Below are 18,152 nucleotides of genomic sequence, written 5' to 3'. Positions count from 1 at the left end.
ATAAATGCCTTTTTTGCCTTTATTTGATTATTTATCTATCTATTAATTTATTATTAAAAATTGCCTACAGGTATATTTTAATTTATTTCTGTAACCGCTACAATGAAAGTGACTTCACGGAATGTAAATTACAGTATTGTCTTTCATGCAATTCATATTCTCTTTGCAACAATGAATGCTGTTGTGCAAAAATGTATATTATCGCCGCGCTCTCATGGTTAACATTTGGCAGGTCTTTCAGCGGCCTCGTGCATAACATTCGGTAGGTCTTTAAAATTAAATTGCATTATTGTTTTTAATTTCTTATGTCGCCGCTCCAATCACTCGCCTCAATTCCAATATTGCAACCAATAAGCTGCTTCCTTATTAAAATATGACACCTACTTGTCTAATCCACGTGGTCTAAAACCGAGGTTGCAATGTCTTGTGCTGAGGACGAATATTAAGGTATGTGATTAAAAATTATTGTTAAAGAGTTATTATTAAGAGTTAAGAATGTCAACATACTCATATATGAAATAATAATAATAATAATAATAATAATAATAATAATAATAATAATAATAATAATTGGCACAAATTCTAAGAATTATTAATTATACCAAAAATAATTGTCCGAAGGTAAAATTCTTTCACATATACGTAGAATAGCCATAAAAAATAGTATGGTGTGAAAATCTCAGTTTTAATTGTTTGAGGATTATGATATTTTACCTTAACATCGTTGAAATGAATGTAAAATTGAGAAGCTTGAGGTTTTAATCTACACATAATAATTGAAAGACATATAAAACACGTTTTTAATTATTGGCCCTATGTGCTCTTGGCATTTCAGCCCATTACCACTAGATCTAATTGCTTCGTAAACCTAGTTTCCAAGACTTCGAATTCAATAACAAACATTCACTTCGACATTATATTTTCTAAAGTAAATCTTAACATTATTAACTAACAGTCGTACTATTGAATAGGATCATTCACAAAAAACTTGCTATAAACACAAAAACAACTCTTATTGAGCACTTCTACATCCTGAAAACTAAGGTTTTATATCTATAAAGTTTTACATCGATTTAAGCTCTACCTAGCGACAGAAATCTTAACTAACCAAACCATAAAAACCGAAAACAAATAAAAATAGTAGTAGACCTTATATTTCTTTTCCTTTAATAATTTACAAAATTTAAGGAACCTTAGCTTATATCTCAACGGTTCGAGATCTGACACACTTTTGTACGAACACGTGGCAAAACATGAGTGATAGGATGTCAACAAGATGTCGAGCACTTAACAAGCAGGTTATCAGTTACATAAATACAGGGACATCATTTTATTTTTACTTCAATTTTTATTGTACCTCAGTTTTTGAATGTACTTCACTCCCACCCCTTCTACTAGTAAACTTCCAACCGTTCACCACACAGAGCCGAGGGCGCGTAAGCAGTACTGAGTTAGTGGGTGTAGTACGTTCCAGAAATATGTTCGCTTTTTTCAGTGACGAAAGACCTTTCAATATGGAATCATATTTTCGCACAGGTACTGTCGTCCGTTTGCCTACGTCGCATCCCGGTTTCCCCCCACCTGCTTCTGTTCGCCCCTCTGTAAAGTCTAGTAGCTGGGCTATCTTAGCTCTTTTCTGAAAACATTAATTTCTATTATCAATTGGACGTCTACGTAATATTAGGCCTATACAAGTGTTTAAAATAACTTAAATAAAAGGGCCTCGTTAAGTAATTAACTGTCACGTGATTCCCCCCTCCCGTTTCTACGACCCTACGACAAAACCACTTGAACGGACAGTAGATAGCATTTCTGAGTAATTTAATCTTTTCGGATCGACCAGAAGTGAAGATTGAATTTACAGTACGTAAGGTACTCTTTTATAGAGTAGGTACAGAAATATTTCAACATGAGTTACTCGTACGAAGGACGAAACTGGTAATTGGAATTAGGTACAATAGTCTATAGTGTGATAATATGAACAAACGAACTGAAGCCTGTATCGAAATGAACGGCCACCATTTTCAAAAATGTGTTTAAATATCCATATTATGATTATTTTTCAATTTAACTTCATTCTCATATTGTACGCTAATGTGCTGTAACAGTACAATATACATTGCATAATTAATACGTCCGAATGGATAGCTCAGTTCGTGAGTAAAAACACTCATTGTTAATACAGTACTGTATTTTGATTAAACAAAAATCTAATGAAAATGATGAAACTCAAAATTGCGATATTTCCTAGTTTACATAAATGGATGAACTACTATTCTTCCCTCCTATACCTAGTAAAGTGATTTGTATTTTACGCCAGTATCATCGAACTCCAGTCGTGGAAGGGGTAGCAAACGGTGTTTCCTGTTTCAATCGTTAATAGAAAGGTATAGCCAGATTAATATTAAAAATGTTAGTAAAAGTAAAATGATGTCCCTATATAAGTACCGGTACTGGGAAGGCGGGAAATAGGGAAGGCTGGAAAATGCTGGGGTTTTCAGTGAAATACCTACCCTTAGGCAGAAAATAATGAATGAATGCTCATCAATAGGGTCCGTATTCCAGCTACCTATAAACTGGAATGAAGTTGCCTGATTCGAAGTATATACGGCGTCACATCGCAAGTACAGGTACGTTCGTGTATAAAATAGTTACGCATACTCTGCCTTCTTTCTCTATAAAATCAAAACCGGACGCAGTCATAATGAATAGTCTTATCGATCACTGCTCTTACTAGTCGTATTATTTAAATACCTACATCTTTGTGGCTGATTGAAGGTTCATTGGAGAGGTAAAATGCCTTAGGTAAGACGCTCAAGCGTGTAATATTGCAGAGCATAGTTGAGGATATTTGAACTAATATTTTCACTGTCAATATAGACAAAATTACATATAGCCTACGTTGCGTAAAATAACCGTGAAAGTGACAAAAACAGTGCTCTGAAAGACACTGCACAGAAAGTGTGTTGAACGTAATCCAAAAGAATCAGTACCATCAAAATATGAAAATTATAAAGATATTAACTCCTCGTTTAGCATGGATTTGTGTAGCCTATCATGATTTCAATGCCAACATTCCAATTAATAAATTAAATAATCTACATTTTAGGGAATTTTTAGAAAAGTACATAGAAAATCAGTGGATTTTCAGTGATTAGCTACATACGAAACACGAAAAAATATCAGACAATAGGAATATCTTGCACTATATCATGCACCAATAACGTCATGTACTATTTAAAGAATTTCTTGTAATATGATCAAGTTCCGTAACTTACGGATGCACGTTATTATTCACTGCAAAGATCACGACGAAAATGAACAATCACGGCTCAAGCATATATTGTTTACTAATAGCCTATACCTTCAGACTGTCGGGAGTTGACTGTACTCCACGAACACGCAGCGAGACACGTTTGTTTATATCCTTATCCGTTTCTTTACTTGTGTTCGGCGTACTATATACCCAGTGTGTCTTTAACTTCAGTCTTTAGGTAGCTTGGAATACGGAGCCTACTCATCAATATCGCATCTGAAGATTAGAAAACTTTCTGCATTCTTAACAGAAAATGTATGATCTTTATAATGTTGCCAATCCATTAGTCGTCTCTATACAATATCTTCCTCTGAAATGTAGGACAGCATATGTTCTTAACATTAAATACTTTATTTCCTTTCATTTTATATACATATAACGTCGGTTTACAAGCAAAACATATTACTTATTTACTTACTGGCTTTTAAGGAACCCGGGGGTTCATTGCCGCCCTCACATGAGCCCGCCATTGGTCCCTATCCTGAACAAGATTAATCCGTTCTCTATCATCATATCCCACAGCCCTCAAATCCATTTTAATATTATCTTCCCACCTACGTCTCGGCCTCCCTAAAGGTCTTTTTCCCTCCGGCCTCCCAACTAACACTCTATATGCATTTCTGGATTCGCCCATACGTGCTACATGCCCTGCCCATCCCAAACGTCTGGATTTAATAATCCTAATTATGTCAGGTGAAGGATGCAATGCGTGCAGTTCTGCGTTGTGTAACTTTCTCCATTCTCCTGTAACTTCATCCCTCTTAGCCCCAAATATTTTCCTAAGCATCTTATTCTCAAACATCCTTAATCTCTGTTCCTTTCTCAAAGTGAGAGTCCAAGTTTCACAGCCGTACAGAACAACCCAACCGGTAAAAGCAAAACATATTAAGTAAAAAATATTACTTCTGAGAAAAAAACGTATGCAATGTATATAATTTATGTGTAGAAACTTATAATTGAGGGGTTTGGGGATAAAACCAGAGAGCTCCAATTTTTTTCATTTTTGAGTTATTTATGCACAGAGGACAAAAAAATTACGCTCTATCGTTTGGTCGAAGAACCAAGTAGTTCCAAGAATTACATTCACAGTTATAATCCACCTAAATCGGAGGAAGGCTGCAGATATGGGCTCCCTCTTCGCGCGGGTAGACACTACAACATGGAGCGGCGGGATCGTGGACCCATCAGCGGGGAGCGAGACCGAAGGACCATCAGCGGACGGCGGGGGCGAGCGACTACCGGCGTTTGGCGGGGGTGAGAGTCTACCAGCGGCCGGAGGGGTAGAGGGACTAACAGCGGGCGGTGCGGTCGAAGACCTATCAGCGAGCGGCGGAGACCAGCAGTGACGACCAGGTGCCACGGGGGTTCCGAATGTTCAAGTAAGGACAGGCCTATTAAAACTACTGCTGATAAATTGCCGAAGTATTAGAAATAAACTTATTCCGTTTTGGAACTTGGTCGATGTTTATAATCCTGATGTAATAATTGGGACGGAATCATGGCTTAGGGAAGACATAAATGATCGGAAATTTTTAGGTCGGATTATAGTCTTCAGAAAGGATAGAAGTGAAAAGGGAGGGGGAGTTTTCGTTTGTACTAAGATAGAAATAAGTAGCAATCTTCTGTGGATACATGAGGAAGTTGAAATATTGAATGTTTAGATAAAAAATGGGCGGGAAGCCTTAGATGTAATAGCATGTTACAGACCACCCAGTGAATTAAACAATTTAACTTTGCACAAACTAAATGAATATCTTAATACAGTATCAGAAGACCGAAACGTAGTAATTGCTGGGGATCTAAATCTCCCGAAAATTAACTGGAACGGGATTTCAGGTACGAATTCAGATGCACAGATCCTTGTTAATGAATTGATCTGGCGTAAAGATTTCACGCAGGTAGTAAATGGTCCGACGCGTGACAATGCCCTCTTAGATGTTTACCTAGTAAGACCTGTCTCTCTCTTTGTCATCTCTGAAAGTCTTCATAAAATAAGTGATCACAATAGCGTCTTATTAGAAATCTTCTGGGAAAACACAGTAAATCCGAAGTCAAGTCCAGTGTCTGTCTGGAACTTCAACAAAACCGATGTCCATGAATTACAAACGTTTTTACGACAAAAGCATGATGACTTTCTAAGAACTGAAGGAAATATGGAAAATGTATGGCATAAATTTAACAGCATAATTTTCGAGGCATTAGTAAAATGTGTACCTTCTAAAATAATTAAGAAAAATCCGGACCCTGAATATTACACTAATTATATTCGCTACTTAAAGAAAAAGACAAGGCGCGCATTTATTAAACGTAAACGAAGCCATGAGCATTGGGAAAAATATGTCGAAATAATTAAGAAACTTGAGTGTGAAAAAAGGATAGCTCAGGAAAATTTTCTAAAAACCAATTTAAAAGAAGATGAAAGTAACAATTGGAGACAGTTTTATAATTATGTACGCAGGAGAAAAGGAAAAAATGAAGGAGTAGTGCTTTTACGAAATCAAAACGGAGAAAGTATAACTGATGACAAAGAAAAGGCCGACTTATTAAATTCCTATTTGATTTCGGTTTTCAATAATAATAATAATAATAATAATAATAATAATAATAATCCCGCTGATAGGAGTGGTTGTGTCACGGACCGTGAATGTGAACCAAATTCGACATTCAAAATAACTTCCAAAGGGGTTAGAGAGAGACTAACGAAATTAAAAAGTCGGAAGTCTAGAGGACCAGATAGTATTGCTACAGAGATTCTTAAATTAGGTTCCGAGGCCATAATTCCATAATTAATGCGTACATTTCATGTCTCCATAAACAATGCAGCTATTACATGTGACTGGAAATCAGCTATAGTGGTACCCATACATAAAGGTGGAAATAAATTAGATGTCGGAAACTACAGACCGATTAGCCTTACATCTGTCGTATGTAAAGTCGTGGAGCATTTGATATCGGATTATATTCGTCATGTTCTAAATGCGAAAGACTGGTTTTACAACCGCCAGCATGGTTTTAGGGAAGGCTTCTTATGTGATAGTCGAATTACGTCACCGGTTCAGGATCTAGCTGAAGAGGTAGATAGAGGCGGAAGAATCGATGCAGTTGTGATTGATTTTTCGAAAGCATTTGATTTGGTGCCACATGACATATTGATAGATAAGTTAAGTAGGCTAGGAATAGATAAGAGTGGTGCTATGGATCCAAGAATTCTTCAAAAGGTAGAACCCAGAGAGTTAGAGTAGGTCATGAAATATCGGAAATTGGAAATGTAAGTTCAGGGGTGCCACAGGGCAGCGTTCTGCGTCCGTTACTCTTTATAATATACGTAAATGAACTATGCCAGAATATTACATCAAATGTGAGGCTATTTGTAGATGACTGCATTATCTATAGAAAGATAAGAAATAATTCAGATGTAGATGCTATTCAAACAGACTTGAATAAAATTTACAACTGGGCGTTAATGCATAGGATGAAAGTTAATAGTTCTAAAAGTAAATCTATAACATTTTGTAAAACCCGAGAGGAAACTAGTCTTAATTACGAATTCAGTGGTGTTGTAATTCCGCAAGTACAATGTTGTAAATACCTAGGAGTGTATTTAAACTCCAAACTTTCTTGGGGAGAGCATGTTGATAATGTTACGGGTAAAGCATGGAGGGCACTTCACTTTATTATGAGAATCTTGAGAAAGGCTAGCCCCAAATCGAGGGAAATAGCATATCTAACGTTAGTGCGACCGTTAATGGAATACGGAACTACATGTTGGGATCCCTATAGAATATATCAGATAAATTCCTTAGAAAGAATCCAGTATAGGGCAGCTAAATTTGTTAAAGGTAAAAGAGAAGATGGAAACGATACGATAAAAGAACTTAAATGGGAAACTTTGGAAAACAGACGTAGGAAAACTAGAATAACATCATTGTATAGAACACATCTAGGTCAGAAAGCATGGGTAGACATAACGGCTCGGTTAGAAAAGCCAACGTACTATGGTAGGAACGATCATGATTTTAAAATCAAATGTAGGAAACAGAAAACGGATGTAGGTAAATTCTCATTTTTAAATAGAACTATAAATGATTTGAATGACCTACTTGCAGCGGTCTTTGAGGGCTGTCCTTCCTTAAGGAGATTCAAGAATAATTTAAAAAGTTGTGTATAAAGTGCAAATTAAAATTAAGGCGACATTTAACATTTGGTGACATGTATTTAATTAGCCTGACGAGTTACTTCCTTGGTTTGAATTGTAAATTATTTAAAAATAGAGTGTAAGAGGGTCTTAGACTAGAAATGTTTAGTTTAAATGTAGTTCTGTTTATAAGTACAGTATGCATAAGGGTGTAATTATTTGACTTATTTGAACTGTTGTATCAGTGAAGCGAGGTGAGTCAGTGAAGTTATGGTTTTACAGTGCAGTGAATAGTTCCGATCAGTGATAATTTGTAGCGTCAATGAAATGTGTTCTATAGTGTCAGTGAAATGCGTCATAGTGCCACTACAGTGAGTGAGATGAGAGTAAAGTGAAAGACTAGGTTGTAATGTAAAATTAGGTATTTTATTTAGGTTTTATTATTATTGTGTTAAATTATATTGTGTATTCTTATTGTATTGTGTATAAAATTGTAGGCCTATTGTGTATTGTATAATTGTATTGTGTATTGTAAATTTATTGTGTATTGTTTATATTGTGTATACCACTGCCACCGGGTGCATGCCCACTTGCAGTGTAAATAAATACATACATAATGCATTTTTTATCTGCCTCTTTCTGTACATGCTTATTGTTTGGCGGCAAGTTTTTCTTCATTATCTCGAAAAGTACTGAATCGGAACTGCCTGGTTTTTCCCCAAAACCCCTCAATTTGAAAATGAAATGTACATAAAGAGAAACAACTTAATAATAATAATAATAATAATAATAATAATAATAATAATAATAATAATATTTTGAGGATTGAAATTTGTCAAGAACTTTCAAACACCTTTTTCCCAGGAGTGATATTTTTACTTAATGTGTTTTGCTTGTAAACCGACGATATATTTAAGAATAAATCGGACTTTATTTTTTACGTCTCACTTCAAATTAGTACATCGTTGCCATTCAGATATCCTGCTTTACTGTAAGTGAAGGCCTATCATCGCACAGACCGGAACGAATGGACTTTAGGATTTAAGAAAGAAGAGTTAACATTTTTAGTCAAATATGTAGAAGACTATTACTCAATGTTTAACATTTTCCATTGTCCAATGTGTTAAATTAGACATACTCGTATCAGTGAATAAAACATTGCGAAATGTTAATCTAAGTAAATGATCCAAGTTATGTAGGCCTATGTTTGTGTTTCAGCCAGTAAGTAGCCTACTGTGAATGAACCGAATGATGAGATAGAAATTTGACTAGATGATGGATCATACGTCCAGAAAGGCATCGTCATAGGGAACTAGCTCAAAGACGTTGCTTAAGAGTGCGGAGACGAACTGGTTTATTGCTTCCCCCACTGGCGGTCCCATCTCCCGTATCAGCTCCTGCCAGTTCTCGTTCAGGAAGTGGTTCATATTGTCGCCTGCAACAGACAGAGTACAGCTATAACCGCAGGAAGCTACAGAAATATGTATTTCTTCTTCCGACAAAGTATAGAAGTTATTGCATCAGCTTTCCGCGCTGAAACCCTGAGTTCAAATTTCAAGTAAACATTTCTGGTTAACAGTGTTGACTTGGACGTCATTTACACTTAATTACATCCATGAACACACAGGAGTTAGAAGCGACAATACAGTCCAGACCTGGCCAAGGGAGCAGCTCCGAACTGTCGCTCGGGGCACTGGTGCAGAATGCAAGTGGACGTGTGCTCGAAGATGAGTCGTGTTTTACACCTGATCACGATCAGTGGTTTTACTCACAAGAATAGGACACGCTCTGTATATCACCGAATTAAATAAGATTGTGTGAGATGAAAGTATAAGACGTACTGTTTAAAGTCATACCTGGTATGGGTGGCCAATAACCCCTCGTTTTGGAAATATTGGCTATTGTTTGTGACGTACTTCCGTTAGGTGCCTAATACAGTGAAACCTCGATCCATCGTTTTTTGGGGGAACAAGGAATAAAAACGATAAATACGGAAAAACGATAATACCGGGAAACCATAAAAAAATTACCGCATTTAGGTGTATAATAGACGCAACAGAGTTATGAATATATCCCACTGTTCTCTAGATAATTTAACTGGGAATACCCACTTAATCGATGCATAATTTAGAAAGAAATGAAGTATGAGAAAATCATGAACGCAGATTCGTGATACGTTCAGAATGCAGATATGTATTGCCACAAATCCATTCCCAAGCAGGCGGGCTTCCATTAGCCCATACTATTGCATTACATGCAACTAGAACCTGCGTCACAAATTAGGCCTATAATATACGCATAAAAATATTGTCGGAACTTGTCTAGCTCTTTAGTAACCCTACAAACATAATTCTCCTGTACGTTTCTAAGCATATAAACTTGTACTGAACATAAACAATGTACAGAAACACGTCTTACCACTGTGGAGAACAGCGTCTGCGTTGTAGCACAACAATTTGCAGTATTAAGACGACAAATCTCATTAGGTAAGACGAATGCGTAATGTATTCCATAATAATACTGTATCAAGTGTTTATACACCTCCACATCGTTTTTGTGTGGAAAAATATGATTAATCAATAAGTTACTATAAAATTGCATTTCTTTTCAGAATCTAATGAGTCTTCATTGCACAGAATTTCCGCATCAGCAGACTATACCAAACACACGTGGAGAATTCGCGCGCTTCACTAAGGTGGCGAATCACGTCACGTATCATGGCGGCGTAATACATTTTACGTTTCTCCTCAAAGTTTGACACAGTCTGCGGATCGCAATCTCCTGTATCCTCTTGCTTCAAAGATAATAATGGAGAGCAAAAAGTTCGCCCTTTCAAAGTAAAAGAAAACTATCCATGCGGGAAAATATGGCGTCGGCACCGTGATTTCGCAACGATCGATGCGATAAAACGATAGTTCGAGGAACGATGGAACCGGAAAAAAAAAAAAAAACGTTATTTATATGGGTCTATTTTCGGGACCAAAAAAGCGGCGGACGAAAAAGGCGGGAAAACGACGATAACGGGAACGATGCATCGAGGTTCCACTGTAGTGAAGTATTAGACTGTGTAACAGCGTAGCTCATACGGTTGGATGCTGAGTTGTTATTCATTCATTCATTCATTCATTTATTTTATTCCATAGATCTTACATGAGCAATGAAGCTTTAAGATGTGGAACATGTCAACATTTTACAATATTACAATTACAATTTTTACAAATTTTTATAGTTTTACAATTTAGTAATTTTCTACAATTTTTACAATGTTGTACAATTTTTTTACATTTTGGCGAGATGTAGTGAGATGAAATGAGGTCCGAGGATTCGCCAAAATATTACCCGGCATTTGCCTTTTCGGTGGGGGAAACCTCGGAAAAACCCAACCAGGTAATCAAATCAAAGGGGGTAATCAAATCAAAGGTGTTGATGCCAAGGACTCGCCATAGACCATCCGGTTTCAGTCCCATGGCTGTGGAAAACCTCGGAAGAAACCAAAGTCCAAAGGGGGATCCAACCCAAGCCCGAACGCAGCTCCGGAACAGCAGCCCAGCGAGTCTGCCGACTGAGCTACATCGATGGCTCTACTAAAAGTATACAATACATAGCCAATCAGATTATTAAATTTACAAACGCAAACGATCATTCATAAGTTGAGCTATATTATAATACAAAACAATTTAATTAAATTTAAGGTATAAACAATTCAACCAGTTGTGATATACAGAAATTGATAATACATATCATGCAAACTACTTCAAATTACAAACACAAACAATTTATCCCAGCAACCTAAGTTCGAATCTTAACTGGTCATATATTTTTTTCTTTTAATAATGATTAATATTGTGATCAACGTTATCTATTTATATATATCGTATTTCTCAATGTTTTGTACGCTTCATCCTGTTTTAAACAAATTATAATTAACTGACATTGTATTGTAAAGGATAAACAATGAAATATTATTCATATGGGCAGGTAAGATGTCACTGGTGTCTGTTCTGTTTCTGTAGCAGCTATTCCACTTAATTTTGTCCCGATTCATTATAATAAATGTCATAAAAACACACAAAACATACATATTTCCTGCACCATGCACAGCAAATGAAATAAGGTAGTCCACAGTCACACACATTTTTCCGCACTTCTGCTGCGAAACAGATATCATTCACATTCACAAACACTTCTCGTTCGTTTATCAATTTTGATGCACACCACGCATATTTCAACACGGCTTTGAATATAGGAGCTGACAACTGAAGGTGAATTAAAAAAAATAATAATAATATAATAATAATAATAATAATAATAATAATAATAATAATAATAATAATATCAAGCTTTAAAAGTGAGAAGGCATTAGGATTCGAACTCACGTTGCCTGGATGACAACTCAGCATCCAACCATATGAGCTACGCTGTTATGCAGTCTAATGCATTCCTATTAGGCACCTAACGGAAGTATGTCACAAACAATAGCCAATATTTCCAAAAGGAGGGCTCATTGGCCACCCATACCAGGTATGACTTGAAACAGTACGTCTTGTACTTTCATCTCACACAATCTTATTTAATTCGGTGATATACAGAGCGATTCCTCTCCTTGTCAGTAGTGAGGTTTTTATTTATATTTTCAGATAACAATTGTCAGTTTAAGTGTATGTAGAGACCCAGAGGTGGTTCAAATTTTGTTTCTGGACTTGTACAAGAATTACTCTTCTTCTAAAGCATTTCAGTGTGTAGATAACAACAGATTGATAAACAAATTATATGTTTTGATATAAAGTTTTGATTTTAAGTTTGCTTATTTAAATCTTACTTTCTACTTCAACCACTAATAGTCGCTACCAGTTGTCACTGTCTTTACTCCGGAGGAGAAGGCCACTGCACTGGCAGACGTTCTAGAAGTCCCAAGGGAGTTTCTAAATTACAAATTTCTACCACTACACTCCTGTTTTCTCTACCACGAAAACAAGCGGGATACATCTAACGTTTCGTTTCAGACATACGATGCAATGAAGTTTCGTAGGTACTAAATTTGTCCGGCACGTAAAATGTTTTGAAGTGTAACACAGTAGCAAATTTCATTTGAAGACTTATACAATTTGAGTGTGACATACCTAGAAACTTGTCCCCATTGAACAGGTTGCTCAGATGGATTTTCATTGCCATGGCGTTGAACGTAAGTGTCGATTTGGAAGGTATCAAGACTTCCTGCTTGAGTTCTGGATTCAGTTTCTTTACGAAGTCATAAGCGATTACGCATGACACATTCTCTGAAAAAGTGGCGACACAAAATACAGTGTTAAAATCAATATTCAACAATTTCTGATATGTAATTACTTAAATTGGTAATAGTTGGGTGGAATAGAAGTACTTATAAGTTAGGTTTACTTTTGCTTATTGTAGGCGTTATTATAGAATAGTTTTTATTTATAGCTAGTCCTAGATTTATTCTATTTATTTATAGTTAGAAATTTTAAGTTTATTTTATATTTTTTCTATTATTGCTGTAATTATTGTAGAATTATATATTGTATTAGGGTAAACTAGGGTCTGTTGGACAGTCGGGCATGTTGGACACACTGTACTTTAACGTGTTACCTCGACACTTGTGGGCACCACATTTTGCTAGAAGTCAATGACGGAAGTAGCCCCACTCGTGGCTACTTCCGTCATTGACTTCTAGCAGAATGTGGTGCTCACAAGTGTCGAGGTAACACGTTAAAGTACAGTGTGTCCAACATGCCCGACTGTCCAACAGACCCCAGTTTACCCTATATATTATATATCACTGCCACCGGGTGTAAACCCAATTGTAGTGTTAATATATACATACATACTGTACATACATACATACATACATACATACATACATACATACATACATACATACATACATACATACTAGTAGTAGTAGCAAGTAGTAAGTAGTAGTAGTTTGCCTGGCAGAGTTAAGGCCGTGAGGCCTTTTCTTCCACTCAACCAGGTTTCAATAATATATCCTACATGAGATACAAAATTTGATTACAAAACAACACAAAAGAAAATACTTTAGAAATTACATAAAATATAGTAGGAAATTACAATAGACAAGAACAGTTACATAATATAAAATTACAAATAGTCAAGATCAGTTACATAATATATAAAATAAGTAGAAAATGACATATAATCAAAATCAGTTACATAACATAAGGGTAATACACACACACACACACACAATTTATAAGACTTAAAATGCCCGAGACAAATTGGACGATTAATTTACTTGAGATATATTATTCAGTTAATATACTAATTGGAGAATACGTATGGGTGACAAGACATAAAATGTTGATTAGCAAAGTCCTACTAAATGGCATACAAACACACATGATTAAGTAATATATGAAGATAATAAAAAAGAAAAGAGAAAAAAAAAGAAGAAGAGAGAGGAGAAAAAAGATAACTTGGTCATTTAAGACTATTTAGAAACTTCCGCAAGAGTCTAGTTCTGTTCATTAAAGACATTTCTAAGTAGAGTGTACTTAAAAGATTTTAGACTCCGACTGCTCCTGATTTCCTGTGACAAGGAATTCCAGGAACGGGCTGTGTGTATTGTGAAGGAAGCAGAGTAGAGAGATGTTTGATGGAATGGAATTGATAGAACATGGTTATGCTGTAAACGTGTATCACGGTTGTGGTGGGATGCTAAAAGTGTGAAGCGAGGAACTACTGACAGCCAAATAACCATAGACCTCTTAAAAAACAACCAGAACCGAAATGTAATAATAGACGACATTAAACAAAAATACAAACAGCTTGAAGACGATAGATGGACGATTCACATAAAATGGGTGAAGGCTCACATAGAGATCTACGGAAATGAACTGGCAGACGAACTCGCTAAGGAGGCAGCAAAACAAGACAATCTACAAATTATATACACAAGATATAGAGAAAGGAAATAATACACCGCATAAAAGTAGAGAGCACAGAAAAGTGGCAACTGCAATGGAACCAGACAACAAAAGGAGCAGAAACCAAGCAGTTCTTCCCAATCATCAATGACAGGTTAAAAACAAACATCAGGCCCACACCAAACTTCACTGCAATAGTCACAGGACAAGGCAAAACAAGATCATATCTCCACCGCTTCAAGATAGTAAATTCTCCAATGTGCCCCTGCAACGGAGGGAACCAGACTGTGGACCACATCCTCTGCGAATGCCAAGTGATATCGAGTGAAAGAGAGAAACTAGTGAATACTGTTCTAAAACGGGAAAACTGGCCAGTATCGGAAAATAGATTAATAAAGAGTTATAGAAACAGTTTCATAAAATTTGTAAATTCAATAGACTTCGAGAAACTGAATCATATGTAGATAAAGAAAGGACATGTTAGGCTAGACTAAGTATTTAATAATGATTATTAGTTAAATGTTTAGATAGGCATGTAGTGTTATCCACGAGTAACGGAGCATGGCGATTATGTGTACTAAATTAAAAAAAAAATACATACATACTACACACATAAATATGTTAATACTGAACTGGAATGCTATGGATATAAAAAAACGGCAATACAGGCTCTTGTGTTTTTAAAACAAAAGAATCGGCGTGAGAGACTGAAAGAAAATAAAGAAGTTTTTTTAGTAGGTTATTTTACGACGCTTTATTAACTTCTCAGGTTATTTAGCGTGTGAATGAGATGAAGGTGATAATGCCGGTGAAATGAGTCCGGGGTCCAGCACCGAAAGTTACCCAGCATTTGCTCATATTGGGTTGAGGGAAAACCCCGGAAAAAACCTCAACCAGGTAACTTTCCCCGACCGGAAATCGAACCCGAGTCACCTGGTTTAGCGGCCAGACGTGCTAACCGTTACTCCACATGTGTGGACAAGACGTTAGGAAAGGCATTCTTTTATAAGGATATGTTAAGGTATGGCTTCACTCAAAACACTAATCATATCATTGCTTGATATGAAGATATTAGTGTAGTGGATTCGAATGAAGGAGTTTTTAAGTAAGGTAGTAGTAATTCGTCGATCTCGTCTTCTGTAAGTATCTGAGACAGAAGTGTTCTTTAGCCATTTTAGGATTTTTAACCAGGAACGCAAACAATAAAACAGCAGCTAAAGAATGAGATCAGAACAGGAAAATGCCTGATTGACGAACGATACATGTTCAGAAGTCTATACGAAACTTTAATTTAGGAAGTATAAGAAGTTATAAGAAATAATATAAGGCCAGTGTTAGTGTTAGTGTAAAACTATACCTTGACCAAAACTACTTCCGACTTGACAGCTTACAGAGAAGGGGGAGCAGTGTTGTCATGTTGGCCATCTTAAGTGTAAGCGAGCGCGCTGCCGATAGAGTGCAGTAACGAACGGCTGACATGAACACACACAGTTCTGACCAATTTATTGAACACTAGGCATTAAAATTTGTGTACATTATTATTTTTATTAGTCTATTATTATTATTATTATTATTATTATTATTATTATTATTGTTATTATTATTATTATTATTAGTAGTAGTAGTAGTAGTAGTAGTAGTGCCGGTAGTCTTCAATGTAATATTGTTAGAAAGGCGTTGAAAAAATTGTAAACTGTAAACATATTTATGATTAAAAATCTGCACAGCCTTCTTCTTTTCCAATATCGATAACAGTGCTCTTACTAATTTTAACACAAGCAACAGTTTTCATTCCGACTTGCGCCAAAGGTAAAAGAGGCCCGCCATTATCTTTTTACCTTACAAAATACTCTCTTACATAACACACCGTCTCTCACGCTTGACTCTTTAACGGGGCACCTTGTACAATATTCTTTGTTCTCCGACTGCCTTTCCTTCCGACATTCCACAAGTCACCTGTTTAGAAACTCTCGCAGAATCTAGAAAACGCACACTAGTCACACACTCCACCAATGACAACGAAGATAATACGTGCAATATAATTTAAACACAATAATTATCGATACACTAAAACAATAATACAACTAAATAATATTTTTAATTCACACAAAGCACGCGCTAACCAGCCAACTCAGTTATTCCGGGCACTGTATTCACCATTAGGCCGTGGTATTCACGTGCAACTTGTAAACATAGACACGGCAACACCGTCCCGTTACCATGGTTACGCGTCTCTCGTGATTGGTTGATTTGAATGGTTGCCATGATAATATGCTAAAGGCGCCATTTGTCAGGTCGGAAGATGTTTTGGACAGACCATATGTGTATATACGAGGGTCATTTTATAAGTCATAACAACTATGTTATATCTTCCGAATAACAGGAAATGTGATTAGTTCAGTATATACGTTCGAAAACCTGTTGTACACTGTACGTGATGCCACCACCAGATTGCTTCTGCGTGCATTGGTGGCTAGTTGACAGCACACGCAAAAGTTAGTATGCTAGAGACTGTAGGCTCCAAGATAAATGTAAGTTAAGTTGAACAGCCGTCATACATGAAAACTGCAATTCTTCGTCGCAGAAATGCTCGTCAGTATCATTCTGAGCAATGAGAAGCATTGGGTGATAGTTTGTTGCCTTATCGAACTGTTGCACGTTGTTGGAGACTCTCAAACGTGGACGGCGTACAATTCGGAGGACACGTCCAGGACTGTTGGACAATGGCGCAATCGTCTATGATAACGAAACAGCCCACACTGCAGCACCTGTCAGGAACCTTTTGCAGCGGTGGAGTTGCGAGATCTTGGAACATCCTCCCTACTCGCCTGATCTCAGTCCATGCGACTTTAATCTCATTCCGCAACTGAAGTAGCCGCTGGGTGGGAAACGGTTTGAAAACAGGGAGGACATCTTAACAGCGTTTCAATGACGGGTAGTACACATAGACGAATCGCACAGAGCCGATTTTATTCAGCGCCTACATCAGGGCCGGGCATGAGAGCGGCTCCATTTAGTCGGCCAGAGCTGCTCTCGTTCCGCAAGGCAATTCAATTCCAAGCCAGAGCAGAACGCTCACGCAGTGGCGGACTCGCATTACAGCTACCTTCCCTGCATTAATATAACAAGAGCCACGGTTGTTCTATTCATTCAGTCTGTCAGTACATAATAGTTTATAAGGATATTACATCAGTCCATTGTACATTACAGAATTTATAACACTCTTATTAATTTAATGAAATAGACTTCGATCTATGCACACACACAAATCATTAAGCTTATTTACATAACCCATACGCACATACTGCAATCTCCTCACCACGGTTCTACGAGACAGGCGTATGGCTTCCACTTCCCCTACTTGCTGTGGACAGAGTTCATCTGCCAATATAATTAAACATCGCTTGATGAATTCACCTTCGTTGAATGTTTGCAATTCATTTGCAATTTCGTGGCAAATTTTGTAGCTAATTCTCATAGCCGATTCACTAAGTGCATTATTGCCATCCTGTTAATACATAATATATAATATAATATAATATAATATAATATAATATAATATAATATAATATAATATAATATAATATAATATAATATGATAATACGATATATGATATGATAGGCCTATAATTATATCATATGATATATGATATAATATGATATGATGTGATATATGACCATAAATTAATAATAATAATAATAATAATAATAATGATAATAATAATAATAATAATAATGGTTTATTTTAACTGGCAGAGTTAAGGCCATTCGGCCTTCACTTTCACCCAACCAGTATGAT

The 18,152-nt window shown here is 36.4% G+C and overlaps 1 protein-coding gene across 1 annotated transcript in view; it reads right to left on the bottom strand.

The window, feature by feature from the left end:
• Positions 1-736: 736 nt before the first annotated feature.
• LOC138704427 (protein takeout-like) overlaps positions 737-18,152 on the bottom strand; it is a 38,917-nt gene continuing 21,501 nt past the window's right edge. Inside the window, exons 5-6 of the mRNA XM_069832295.1 lie at positions 12,572-12,727; positions 737-8,886 (exon numbers count right to left, since the gene is read on the bottom strand). Coding sequence (XP_069688396.1) covers positions 8,732-8,886; positions 12,572-12,727 — 311 coding nt within the window. The 3' untranslated portion in view covers positions 737-8,731. The remainder of the gene's footprint in view (positions 8,887-12,571; positions 12,728-18,152) is intronic.

The sequence above is a fragment of the Periplaneta americana genome, chromosome 1 (genome assembly GCF_040183065.1).
Source record: "Periplaneta americana isolate PAMFEO1 chromosome 1, P.americana_PAMFEO1_priV1, whole genome shotgun sequence".
Classification (NCBI taxonomy): Eukaryota; Metazoa; Arthropoda; class Insecta; order Blattodea; family Blattidae; genus Periplaneta; species Periplaneta americana.
The sequence above is the reverse complement of the archived record's forward strand: the minus strand, read 5'-3'. Positions and strand labels throughout refer to the sequence as shown.